The sequence below is a fragment of the Parambassis ranga genome, chromosome 21 (genome assembly GCF_900634625.1).
Source record: "Parambassis ranga chromosome 21, fParRan2.1, whole genome shotgun sequence".
NCBI classification, from domain to species: Eukaryota; Metazoa; Chordata; class Actinopteri; family Ambassidae; genus Parambassis; species Parambassis ranga.
This window is the reverse complement of record NC_041041.1, coordinates 370,970-385,729: the sequence shown is the minus strand read 5'-3', so window position 1 is coordinate 385,729 and position 14,760 is coordinate 370,970. Positions and strand designations below refer to the sequence as shown.

At 52.0% G+C, this 14,760-nt stretch overlaps 1 protein-coding gene across 1 annotated transcript; it reads left to right on the top strand.

The window, feature by feature from the left end:
- The first annotated feature begins 152 nt into the window (after positions 1-152).
- Positions 153-14,588, top strand: LOC114453886 (bone morphogenetic protein receptor type-2-like). Its single transcript, XM_028433833.1, has 19 exons — positions 153-357; positions 783-893; positions 2,890-3,081; positions 3,222-3,434; positions 3,543-3,647; positions 3,734-3,825; positions 4,371-4,604; positions 5,400-5,514; positions 5,587-5,747; positions 5,828-5,975; positions 6,476-6,612; positions 6,685-6,821; positions 9,187-9,388; positions 9,461-9,554; positions 9,660-9,739; positions 9,812-9,928; positions 10,000-10,203; positions 10,331-11,312; positions 11,404-14,588. Exons 2-19 carry the CDS (start codon positions 839-841, stop codon positions 11,718-11,720), a joined length of 3,585 nt encoding a protein of 1,194 aa, XP_028289634.1. The 5' UTR covers positions 153-357; positions 783-838; the 3' UTR covers positions 11,721-14,588.
- The last annotated feature ends 172 nt before the right edge of the window (positions 14,589-14,760 follow it).

The following is a 14,760-nucleotide window of genomic DNA, read 5'->3' as shown; positions in this document are numbered from 1 at the left end:
GAGAGAGAGAGAGAGAGAGAGAGGAGCAGCTGGGGGCTTTTATTTTGAAGGTGCTGTACGGAAGCTGTGTGTGTGTGTCTCTGTGTGTGTGTGTGTGTCTGTGTGTGTGTGTGTGTGTGTGTGTGTGTGTGTGTGTGTGTGTGTGTCCTCAGTCTGACAGTCTGCGTCCGCACAGAAGCAGCGCAGCTTCATTTTTGCGGATTCTCTGATGCTGCTGTAGAAAGCTCCTGGAATCCGACAAGAACCAGACGGAGGAGTCCGAACCGAGCCGAACCGAGCCGAAAAGGAAAGATTTAAACGGAGACAGACAGGCGCCTTCATCTCTTCCTGCCCAACCGAGCGGAGTCTTCCTCACCGGTATGAACCGTTCCTGTTATCCTGACCGGTGTGTGTGTGTGTGTGTGTGTGTGTGTGTGTGTGTGCGCCACTCCCTTCCAGCCTCAGCGGCCGTTCAGTGCACCTGCAGACACCGCAGGTGATCACCGTCCATTCTATGACCTAGAACACACACATGTGTGTGTGTGTGTGTGTGTGTGTGTGTGTGTGTGTGTGTAGTGATGGGAGTGTTTTAAAGGGACGGATGATGAAGGTCACAGCTATGCGTTACCATGGAGATGATGTGTGCTATTACAGACATGTTACTCACATGTTGTGTACAGTGTTGTAGAACAGGTCATGTCATCCACACTGTAACGCACAGGTCACACAGGCCTCAGTGTGACACACCTGACAGGTCTGACATCACCTGTGTGTGTGTGTGTGTGTGTGTGTGTGTGTTGCAGAGATGCAGCGTGGAGGTTCTGCTCCAGGATCAGCGTGACGCCCACAGAGATCCAACATGGCTTCATCAGTGCTAACGTGTGTGTGTGTCCTGCTGCTGCCTGCTGTCACAGGTCAGTACAGACTCCATGTAGCCTAGCTTAGCACAAACAGGACTGTTAGCTGAGCTCCAAGGCCAGATGCATGACTGATAGCCTAGCTTAGCACAAGAACTAGCATTGTGGATTTGTACTGACTGTCCTGTGCAGATGGAGGCACTGATCACATTCTTCATGACGCACACACCAATCCTGACTTCAAACAAACACACACACACACTGTGCCGTCAGGCAGTCTGGGGGGGTTTTGTGTTTTTGTTGTGATGATGCTGATAAGACTGGCGCACACACACACTTCTTCTCATTGTGAGTGTGTGTTTCCAGCAGACTAAACACTCTGCTGGCTCCGAGTGCAGGGAGGGACAGATTCCTGAGAGCTGACGCTGACACACACAGACACACACACACACACGCACACAGAGACACACACACACACACACAGACAGACACACACACACACACAGACAGACACACACACAGACACACACACACACACAGAGACACACACACACACACACACACACACACACACACACACACACACACACACAGACACACACAGACAGACACACACACAGACAGACAGACACACACGCACACACACATGCACACACAGACACACACACACACAGAGACACACAGACACACACACACAGAGACACACACACAGACAACACACACACACACACACACACACACACACAGACAGACACACACACACACACAGACAGACACACACACAGACACACACACACAGAGACACACACACACAGACACACACACACAGAGACACACACACACAGAGACACACACACAGACACACACACACAGACACACACAGGCACGCACAACACACACAAACACGCACACAGTCACTCAGTCACACAGTATCAGCCATCATTATGAAAATAATGATGGCTGATAAAAAAGAAGGGTACAGACAGAGGCCACTAGAGTCAAGATGGCTGCCAGAGAGGATCATTCAGGGCGAGACGGGGCGGGCTCTGCTCCCTGTTACCGTGACAACCCTGATCACACAGCCCAAAACACTGAAGATGTCAAACCTGAATGTAAGCAGCTGCCCTCACCCTCAGCCGTGGAGGGTTCATCCTCTGGAGATCGGTGGGTTCATTCCGCTCTGCTGTCCATCACCAAAGGAAACGAGCAGCTGCTGCTGTTGCTATGGTGACAGGAAGCACCAGCTGTGTGCAGTTGAAAGTTGTATTTCTGGAATCAGTTTGAAGTTAGTGACACAAACCTGCAGAGTAAAAATAGACGTCTGTTTCTGCTGAACGTTACAGATAAAAGTCGTCATCAGCTGCAGGTCACACAGACACTCTCTGAGTGTTGGTCATGTGACTGCTGCTCATGCGACTCCATCATGGCTTCCTGCTTGGTGCTGAGAACTCTTGTTGTAAACTCTGATGTGGAATAAAGATGTCCTTGTGATGCCTTCACAGACCATCAGGGAGCTGGTAAACGGCAGATCTGGCATGTTGTAAAGGACTCGAGTGGCTATGATCTGCACCGTTTATATGAGGCTCATTAATACTTGGCTGATCTGAATGGCGTCTTCTTCTTCTCTTGTTGAAAACCTTCATTTCAGCTGATGTATTTTGAGTTTGAATAAACACTTCCTCAACATGCCCCATAAATGTCTCTGTCTTCATGTCCTCTGAGTGTGCAGCAGCCTGACAGACGAGCTGCAGGGACATTGGATTAATGGTGTCGTAGAGAAGGCTCAGCCGTCCGGGGCTGCCGCTCGCCACGCCGCTCTCAACGCATCACTGTTTGTTGATGTCAGCGTGACTGTGTGGATTCTCTGAGTTTGTGGAATCTGCTCCAGAAGCACCAACTGTTTCATCCTGTATCACAGATTATTATTGATTTTTAATGCCTTAGTCAGGTCGATTGTAATCTGACAGTCAAAAGAAACAAGGTGGACTCCAGGAAGAGGCGCACATCTGTGTGATTTTAAAAAATCTGAGTGAGTGTGTGTTTGTTTCTGCAGGTTTTCAGTCCGAGGATGCAGAGCACAGACTGTGTGCCTTCACCAACAGCCCGCGGGGGGCGGGGTCTGTGCCTACCAATGAGCTGCGTGGAGTGGTGCAGGAGAACGGTACAATCCGCTGCAGCCGCGGCTCCCGCTGCTATGGATTGTGGGAAAAAAGAGCAGACGGAGAAATGCAGCTGCTGAATCAGGGTGAGCTCAGAGTCTGGTTTCCTGGGTAAACCTGGTCCCAGGCAGCCATAGGCACAACTGATCATGTGATCACGTGAGTTCACCAGAACCTGTGCAGAGGATCCTGACCTGTACTTTACCACCTGTCTGATCCCATCCAGGCTGCTGGACTCACGTTGGGCACCAGCAGGAGTGTCATGGCGACCGCTGCCTTCTGGTGACATCAGCGGCGTCTCAGATGCAGAAAGCCAACTACCGCTTCTGCTGCTGCAGCCGTGACCTCTGCAACACCAACTACACTGAGGCCCCGCCCACTGAGGACACCCCTGCTCTAAAACTGATGAAGACAGACGGGCGTGAGGACGGACAGACAGGTGAGCATCACATGACCTGAAGACAAAAAAGAGATTAGATCTGTGTGTGAGGGCAGACCTTCACACGTGCTGCGATGATGTCACCCTAATGATGTCATAATCCCGCAGATCACCAGCTGACGGCCAAGCAGACGGCGCTCATTTCCCTGGTAACCGTTGCCATAGCAGCCATCATCATCATGGTGCTGTTCCTGGGATACCGCATGATAAAAAGTACACACACACACACACACACGGAAAGCATGCATGATTAATAATACAATAATCAATAATGAATAATCACCTGTGTGTGCTTTAAGGGAAGCAGAAACACAGTCTGTCAGCCGTGGATGTGATGGAGGCCGCAAACAGCCAGTCTGCAGTCGACCTCCACAACCTGAAACTGCTGGAGGTGTTACACACACACACTTATACAGAGACACACACACACATATATACAGAATCACACACATACACACACGCACACACACTTCGACCTCCACAACCTGAAACTGCTGGAGGTGTTACACACACACACACACACACCCTTATACAGAGACACACACACACACATATATACAGAGACACACACACACTTATACAGACACACACACAGTTATACAGAGACATGCACGCACACACACCTATACAGAAACACACACAGACACACACACTTATACAGAGACACACACACACACTTCGACCTCCACAACCTGAAACTGCTGGAGGTGTTACACACACACACACACACTTATACAGAGACACACACACAGTTATACAGAGAAACATGCACACACACAGACATATACACACACTTATACAGAGACACCCACACACACACACACACACAGATCAGGATAACAGACCATCAGAGGAGCTGGCATTGAGCCCTGAGGAACTCCTCGCCTTCTCTAACTGCACTCTCCATCTAACCTACTCTCCATCTTCCTCTCTCAGCTGATTGGCCGAGGCCGGTACGGCACAGTGTTCCGCGGCTCTCTTAATGAGTGCTGTGTGGCCATCAAACTCTTCAGCGCGGCGAACCGTCAGAACTTCACAAACGAGTGCTCCATCTACTGCTTGCCGCTGCTGCAGCAGCACGACAACATCGCCCGGTTCCTGAGCGGCGATGAGAGGACGGCGGCTGACGGACGCCCAGAGTTCCTGATCGTCATGGAGCACTACCCGCATGTAAGATGGATCACTGCACAGAACAACTGCACAGTTTACGGCCTCTAACCCCCTTTCAGGTCAGACTCTGCATATTTGGCTCCATCCCTGTGGTGTAATGTGCTCTGCAGCCTGTGGGGGCGCTAACAGCTGACTTCCCACAGCTCCACTCTGATACAGCTGAGCCGTCTGTGCTAATCCTGTTATTGTGCTGGAAGACGGCGCCGTCATGCCTACTTCCTGTCTGGAGCCACTGACCACAAACACGCACACACACACCCACTCTCTATCTCTGTAAGGACCTCCAAGCTTAATGCATTCAGAGACTCCTAAACTAAACTCTGTCTTCACTTCCCACAAACCCTCTCTCTCTCTCTCTCTCTCACACACACACAGATCGGTTTCCAAACCTCCACCCGTTTTCAGTTTCCTTCCTTCCTGACAGCTTCGGCAGAGAATCAGATCTGTGAAAATAAAAAAGCTTTATTATATTATGATCATAAACATATCAAAACTGTTGGTCACACACACACACACACACACACACTCACACACAGCATGAAGTTTCCTAAAAGGTCAAAATGATTCCTTTAACTAAGGATAAACCACACACTACAACCTGCAGGTACGGTTTGGTACCTGAGGGGGCACTGTTGTTTATGTTAAATGGCTCGTATAATGTGCTGCACCAGCTCCACCTGTTCAAAGGCAAATGAACTGTAGCAGTATCTGTCTGGGTACAGGTGTTGGGACAGTGAGACGGCAGCGCCCCCATGAGGACAGAGTGTAGTTCCGACCTGTGTGTGTGTGTTGCAGGGCTGCCTGTCTCAGTACCTGTCGCTCCACACCGTGGACTGGTCCTCCTGCTGCAGGATGACTCATGGGCTGACCAGAGGACTGGCCTTCCTGCACACTGAGATCTGCAGAGGAGGTGCTGCTGTGTTTCACAGGTTTTAGTGCAGATGGATGAATCAACTTATCCTAACAACCTGTCCCCTCTCAGACCAGTACAAACCAGCAGTGGCCCACAGAGACCTGACCAGCAGGAACGTCCTGGTGCGAGCCAACCGGTCCTGTGTCCTCGCTGACTTCGGACTGTCCATGAGGCTGGCGGGGTTGCGGCCCTGTCGCCCTGGAGACGATGACACCATGGCCATCTCTGAGGTCAGCTCATGGGTTAGCTGTGAGAACAGTTTGTAATGCAGAGCAGATGGTCAGCCGACAGTGTCTGTGTGTGTGCACAGGTGGGCACGGTGCGCTACATGTCTCCAGAGGTTCTGGGTGGAGCTTTGAACCTCAGGGACTGTGAATCAGCACTGAAGCAGGTGGATGTTTACGCTCTGGGTCTGCTGTACTGGGAGACCTTCAGGAGGTGTTCTGACCTGTTCCCAGGTAACACAACACAGACACACAACACAGGTACAGCAGTGCTTTATGTGCCCCTGTTGGAGTCTAACCAGGTCTATGAACTAATGATTACACGCCGTAAAACAGCATGTAGACACTACGTGGCAGGATTTGAATCCCCTGCTGATTACTGGGCCAACGCGTATTCTCAAATGAGAAGACAATACCACAACAAAGGAGGAAGTTAAGCACACACAGCCACCGTGGCTCTAAGCAGTAACACCCCGAAGCCTAGTGTGACTAACAAAACCCTTAGTGTATGTACAGGTGTGTGTGTGTGAATAACTAAACCTATCCCAAGTGTGGCAGTTGCGCCCCAGTTTAGCTGAACAGCAGAACAACGTGATGTGTCGCTCACAGAAACAGCCATCAGAGTGTTGGTGAGAGAGCTGCGCAGTCATCCAGGAGTGGCAGCAGGCACACAGGGAGGGGCGTCGGACAGGACAGGACCGTGTGTGTCACATGTGTGTGGTGTCTGTGTGTAGGCGAAGCTGTTCCAGAATACCAGCTGGCATTCCAGGCCGAGCTCGGGAACCATCCGACCTTCGAGGACATGCAGGTCCTGGTGGTCCGAGAGAAGTACAGGCCGCGCTTCCCTGAAGCCTGGAAGGAGAACAGCCTGGTCAGTGTTCACTCCTTCTACAGCCAGGGTCCCTCAGTCAGTCACTGACTGTGTGTGTCTGTGTTTTTTCAGGTATTGCGGTCCTTGAAAGAGACAATGGAGGACTGCTGGGATCAGGACGCTGAAGCTCGACTGACTGCTCAGTGTGCTGAGGAGAGACTGTCTGAACTCGCACTGCTGGGTGCACACACCGCCGTACACAACCACAGGTACACGCACACGCACACGCCGCCGTACACAACCACAGGTACACGCACACGCACACGCCGCCGTACACAACCACAGGTACACGCACACGCACACGCCGCCGTACACAACCACAGGTACACGCACACGCACACGCCGCCGTACACAACCACAGGTACACGCACATGCCGCCGTACACAACCACAGGTACACGCACGCGCCGCCGTACACAACCACAGGTACACGCACACGCCGCCGTACACAACCAAAGGTACACGCACACACCGCCATACACAACCACAGGTACACGCACACACCGCCGTACACAACCACAGGTGTACACACACACACACCGCCGTACACAACCACAGGTACACACACACACACACACACCGCCGTACACAAACACAAGTACACACACACACACCGCCGTACACAACCACAGGTACACGCACACGCCGCCGTACACAACCACAGGTACACGCACACGCACGCCGTACACAACCACAGGTACACGCACACGCCGCCGTACACAACCACAGGTACACGCACACACCGCTGTACACAACCACAGGTGTACACACACACACACCGCCGTACACAACCACAGGTACACGCACACGCCGCCGTACACAACCACAGGTACACGCACATGCCGCCGTACACAACCACAGGTACACGCACGCGCCGCCGTACACAACCACAGGTACACGCACACGCCGCCGTACACAACCAAAGGTACACGCACACACCGCCATACACAACCACAGGTACACGCACACACCGCCGTACACAACCACAGGTGTACACACACACACACCGCCGTACACAACCACAGGTACACACACACACACCGCCGTACACAAACACAAGTACACACACACACACCGCCGTACACAACCACAGGTACACGCACACGCCGCCGTACACAACCACAGGTACACGCACACGCCGCCGTACACAACCACAGGTACACGCACGCGCCGCCGTACACAACCACAGGTACACGCACGCGCCGCCGTACACAACCACAGGTACACGCACACGCACGCGCCGCCGTACACAACCACAGGTACACGCACACGCACGCGCCGCCGTACACAACCACAGGTACACGCACACGCACGCGCCGCCGTACACAACCACAGGTACACGCACACGCACGCGCCGCCGTACACAACCACAGGTACACGCACACGCCGCCGTACACAACCACAGGTACACGCACACGCACACGCCGCCGTACACAACCACAGGTACACGCACACGCACACGCCGCCGTACACAACCACAGGTACATGCACACACCGCCGTACACAACCACAGGTACACGCACACACCGCCGTACACAACCACAGGTACACGCACACACCGCCGTACACAACCACAGGTACACGCACACACCGCCGTACACAACCACAGGTGTACACACACACACACACACACCGCCATACACAACCACAGGTACACGCACACACCGCCGTACACAACCACAGGTGTACACACACACACACCGCCGTACACAACCACAGGTACACACACACACACACACACCGCCGTACACAAACACAAGTACACACACACACACCGCCGTACACAACCACAGGTACACGCACACGCCGCTGTACACAACCACAGGTACACGCACACGCCGCCGTACACAACCACAGGTACACGCACACGCACGCCGTACACAACCACAGGTACACGCACGCGCCGCCGTACACAACCACAGGTACACGCACACGCACGCGCCGCCGTACACAACCACAGGTACACGCACACGCACGCGCCGCCGTACACAACCACAGGTACACGCACACGCCGCCGTACACAACCACAGGTACACGCACACGCACACGCACACGCCGCCGTACACAACCACAGGTACACGCACACGCCGCCGTACACAACCACAGGTACACGCACACACCGCCGTACACAACCACAGGTACACGCACACACCGCCGTACACAACCACAGGTACACGCACACACCGCCGTACACAACCACAGGTACACGCACACACCGCCGTACACAACCACAGGTGTACACACACACACACACACACACACACCGCCATACACAACCACAGGTACACGCACACACCGCCGTACACACACACACACACACACACCGCCGTACACAAACACAGGTACACACACACACACACACACCGCCGTACACAAACACAGGTACACACACACACCGCTGTACACAACCACAGGTACACACACACACACACCGCTGTACACAACCACAGGTACACACACACACACACACCGCTGTACACAACCACAGGTACACACACACACCCTGCTGTACACAATCAGGTACCCCCCAAATAAACAGACACAATAAGGACCTTTGTCTGTCTCTGTCTCTCAGGAATCTGTCTCACGGCCGATGTGCTCCTCATGGCCCTGCCTCCTCTTACATCGAGGATCTCCAGGTGGGCGTGGTTAAAAATCTCCAGGGAGATGGCCACACAGCGTCAGTCATCAAGACGCGCACCTGTGGAGGAGACGAAGGTGGTCGTGGTGGTGAGAAGAACAGAAACTCCATCAACTTTGAGCGGCAGCAGGCTCAGGTAGAGGCTCAACAGGTTGGACAGACTAAACTGGCAAACTGTGGATGTTCACTTCGTCTCTCTGTCCGTCAGACTCGACTGTCCACCTTGGCCTGCAGCATGCCGACCTCCAGCACCACCCTGATGCCAGCCACCTTCCTGTGCACCATCTCTGAATCCCACAGTGGTAGGTCTGACAGCAGATAGATCCTCGGTCAGACAGGGGCAGCTGTTGGTTCTTGATGTTCACCTGATCTGCTGTGGAGTCATTAAATGTTTCTGCTGTCTCCAGGTGGCGCTGTGCCCAGCGTCCCAGTCTGTCTGCAGCTGACGGAGGAAGACCTGGAGGCCACTAAGCTTGACCCCAAAGAGGTGGGAACTTTTTCAGAGTCTGTTTTGATGCAGCCTCAGACCTCCATGCACTAACAGCTTCTGTCTGTGCAGGTCGATAAGAACCTGACGGAGACATCCGAGGAAAACCTGATGGAGCATTCACAGAAGTTTGGTTCTGAGCCACAAGCCACCAGCCTGCTGTACCATCAGATCCTGCATGGTGCTGAGGTACTACTCACATCCTGTGCCTCATCACCTGTATGGACCACAGTAACCTGAAATCTGTTCCAATCCTCCAGGCACACAACCCTGTGTCGTCCTCTCAGGGTGAACTGAATGCTCTTGGGGTACAGATGCCTCCTTGCGCTTCCATCCACCCCCTCCCCAAACAGCAGAACCTGCCACAAAGGCCTACCACCCTGCATCTGCTTGCCAAAGCCAGGGAGACTTGTTCGGCCTCCCCTCAGCTGATGCTGGGGAAGCTCAAGTCGAACCACCGACAGGTATGAGCGGATCCCAATGCTTCAACAGTGTCCTGTTAAAAGGCAGCAACCAGTGTGCTCTGACTGTTCAAAGTCCATCCAGTGACAGTCTGTTTGACCTGCATGACTCATAAAACATGTCTTTCAGGTGGAGACGGGTGTTGCTAAGATGAACACGGTGGCAGTGGCCGCAGAGCCACACTTAGTAACCACGGTTACCAACAACACAAACATGAGAAGCTGCACTTCAACTGCCAAAGACATCCAGCCTGCTACAGGGGTCGCCAGCAGTTACAGCGCAGGGGTCCCCAACCTGGTGACCAACAGTATGATCGGTGGAGGTTGGACTAATCCTGCAGGACCCCAGTTGGAGGAGGAGGACAAGGTGGAGGCACAGATGAGCGTAGGAGTGGACACTCGCCTAAATCTGCTCAACTTCAGTCCTGATGAACACGAACCACTGTTGAGGAGAGAACAGCTGCCCGCTGAGAGTGACCCTCCCCCTCGTGAACACACGTCCGGACGGGGCTCAAACTCCAACAACAACAACAACAGGCTGCCGCTGGACTCAGAGGTCAAGGTCCAGCACTTACAGGTTACTCCTGCAGGGGACAGTCCTAAAGCTAAACCTCAAGAAGCAAGTCAGCAGATACATGTGTCCGCTGCTCCATTGTCGCGTCTCGATGGTCAAATTTCATCTGATAAAGGCCTGGTCCTGCAGGCCCCACCCCCTGCTGATGACAGACACGAACGTTTAGACCCACCTCCATTTCTCCAGAAAGCTGCAGAAGCCGAGTTTGTTCCTGGACACACCCACAATTCTAAAGACCAATTGATCCACTCTGCTGAAGCCTCCACCTCGTCAAAAGCCACTGTAGCCCCTGCTCAGACACCGTCATCACCAGAAGCTCCAGCCACGGGTCCAGAAGCTTCTCCACCAGCAGATCCAGCATCAGAAACAAAAGCTTCAGAATCCAGAGCTCTGATAGAATCTTCAGCTCCTGAACCTCCAGGTCCAGCCTGTGCACCACAAACAGCATGTCTGATGCCTTCCCAGGGGGGACTGAGCAGAGGCAGAAGGCCTGAGCGTCCCTGTTCCCTGGACCTGTCCTCAGTCTGCATCTCCCCAGGTCAGTCAGGATTACATCATTATAAAGCTGACCCTCACACATGATCCGATTCCAGTTGAATAAACAAAATGATCTGTGTTCTTTTCCTCAGACGATGTTTCCATGGTGACCAGCGGCAGTCTGAGTGCCTCAGGAGAGAAAATAAAACGCCGCGTCAAGACTCCATACACCCTGAAAAAATGGCGCCCAGCCTCGTGGGTCGTTTCCACGGATACAGCTCTCGACCCGAGCTTTGAGTTCAACACCAGTAGCAGTGGCAGCAGCCAGACCCACTTCCCCTCTGTTCTTCAAAGGGCAGGAAGTGGTGGCAGAATTAACCAATCAAAATCCAGCATGGCTGTCTTTTTGGTTGGAGGTGGAGCCACGGCCACCACGACCTCCGAGTCTGATGGGATGACCTGCTTCTAAAGCTGTCGATTTATATTTTCTTGGTTGGCTAGTTTCATTTTCTCTTCTTTGTCTTCCTTCTCTGAGGTTTAGCTCCACCAACGACCCACTAAAAGCCGCACTCTGATTGGACATGACGTTTAAAGGTCGCTCCTGATTGGCTCTCTGACCAATTATCCACCATGTCCAAACTGTGGTCTGGTGGTGTTAGTGAGGGGATTCCAGCTTGTGTTGTGACTGCTCTTCTGGGTGGGGGGTGGGGCCTCGGCCTTACTTCGGTACCATAAGGAATCAGGAGCTGCGTTCCTGGAGGGGTATTTGAGGACAGATTGTGTCCTTCCTCTCCCTGAAGCTTCAGGTGCATCACAGGACTCCCAGCAGGCCGGTCATGACTGGATCCTTGTCACGTTAGAACACGGTGGACTTCACAAAGAACTCTAATAACCAAAGAGCCAATGCAGTATGAAGTGCAGGGTGTCAACAGGAAGTCTTCCACAGACCGGACCGGCCCATTTTGACAACCATCAGTGGGATCTTGATGGTCTACAGACCTTCCTCCTTGGAAGGATGTGCTGAATGAGACACAGCTCCTGTGTTGTCTCCTGTGGTGTCAGAACCCTCAGCTGCTGAGTGACAGTAGTTCAAACACCTGACGTGTCCACCTGTGTTCTGTATTTGAAGAAAATAGTTTGGGGCTCCCACAGACAGGGTTCTAATATCCACTAATATCCACAGTCTCTTCCTGTTCCTCTCTGCTGTAGTCCGGTCAGCTTCAGGCTGGACCTGTGAAGACCTCTAGTATTTCCTTGATTCTATCTGAGAAACTCTTGGTGTTGGCTGAGAGGTGCAGAGCTGCGTGGCCAGCGGTCAGTGGAAGGTTTAGGTGTGAGGTCATCAATATCAAAAGCCGTCATATTTTTTAAGCACTTTAAACAGAGTTTTATTTACAGAACTGTCAGGCACGGACAGCTGTGCAGTTTCAGTCCAGAAGTCCTAACTTCTGTAAGATGTTCTGACATCTTCTATCTGTGCTCTTTGTACGTCTGTATGATATTAACGTAGCTATGCAGCCAGCTCATGCCTCCTTCTGCACACAGTCTGAGAGTCTTTATGCTTTTATTTGCACTTTCAGTTCCTCAGCCTGCCTCATGAGGTCCACCATGTTGGACAGGGGGTAAGAAACCTGTCTGGAGAAGAGCATGCTGCGGTGCGAATTCACCACCCGATCAGGCTTCTGACCTGCGAAACCTTCAGCCACGAACACACTCCTCAGGTAGCAGCATCGATGTGGGCAGGGCTGTTAGAGGCGGGCAGAGAGGCGGTCTGAACTCCACAGCTGTCTTATCCACATGTTGTGCTGTGTTAGCTAACAAGCTGGTCTGGGTTGGGTCCACTGTGTTTTATTGTGGCTCTGGATGCTGAACACGAGCACTTCTAATAGAATGAGTCATTATTCACAGTGCCAGCCGTGGACGGAGGTTGATGTGTGTAGTAAAGTGAACGAGCAGCAGAGCAGAGCTGCATTTAAACTGTTTATTTGTATGTTTTTATAATAAGGGAATTTTCTGTGATGGATTTGTATGGATGTGATAACAGCTCTAAATGTGTGTTAATATCATTAGCGAGCCTCTTTCAGATGAATGACACGTCACACTGTCAGCAGCTGGAGGTGGTCCCTGTTCTTTCACGTCGATTATTGATCCTTTTTGTATTTTCTACAGTTTGTACTGTTTTTAGATGCTGATGTGTACAGACTGCTGCCCTGCATCCATCCTTTACAATGAACTGGATCTGTGTTACCGTGGTTACCAGGAAGCTGGTCATTTCTGCAGTAATGTTTGCTCAGACTTGATGACGACAAAAGGCCGCTCATTATTATTATTATAACTGAGCTGATATCTTGTTGAACAGAGCCTAACCAGGCGGCTAGTTTCTCGTTCACGTCCTGAGTTTTGCGTCCTGATCTCTGCAGACAGCTTGGGCCACTTACAGCACAGTTCTGGGATGAGGTCACATCACATGACCTGAGAGCTCACAGATGGTGCAGCTGTCTTCAGGCCACGCTGCAGGTGTCCCCTCTCTGTCTGCTGTGTGGCGTCCATCTTGTGGCTAACGCTAACACTGGACTGATGAACGTTCCCTTTAACTGTAGATGAGAGTGCTGACTCACCATGTTCATCCGGCTGCATGCAGCTTCACGCTGAGAGCAGGGTGGAGGCTCGGTGTGTCATTTATCCTCTGCTGTCTTTGTATTTATGTACGACATCTCACACTGCTGTAAATGCTACGCTGTATATTTCACCATGGCACCAGGCGCTGTCCTTTGTACTGCCGACCATCAGAGCATGCTGTAAATCATCATCACCACTGAATAAAGTGCAGAGTGAGTCCACATGTGCCGTCCTCAGTGGGTAATCAGTCAAACCAGGTCCACCTGTTCCTCTGCTCATCTAATCAGCCAATCACAGAGCAGCACCTCAGGACATGGAGACATGTGGCCAACACACATTTAATAAACTGGAAAAATGACAAATTTCAGAAAGAAAGCGTAAACAATCAGGGTGCTAGAGTAAAAGACTGAACTACATATAATAAGAGGTTCTTGGATCTGTTTCAGTGTTAGAAGAACATTTTCTTTTAATCCTCTTATAGTCCTCCTCCTCCTCCCCAGTTTTAGCAGATCTTTGTAGGCCTGACACAGGAAGGGATTTAGACAGACATACCTGCAGGTGGAGTTTAACCTTTCTGATCAATCAGCTGGAGTTACTGCAGCTGATCCTGCTCTGTGCGGCCTGTGGGACCCCACGATACCACCCACAGTCTGTGGATGCACCCACAGCTACAGCTGCTTCAGGACAACAGGAGCACTACTGCCACCAGCTGGTGTGGAGGCTGACCACAGTTACAGCGGTCTGTTCATGATGAATAAAATTAAATAAAATGTCTAATTGTTTCATTTTTGTCCTTCAGAAGTAAAACAACCGCTGTCAGTTTAAACGACTAAACTGTTTAAGTGAGAGAGGAGGAGGGAGAGGAGGAAGGAGAAGGAGCTGATCATGTG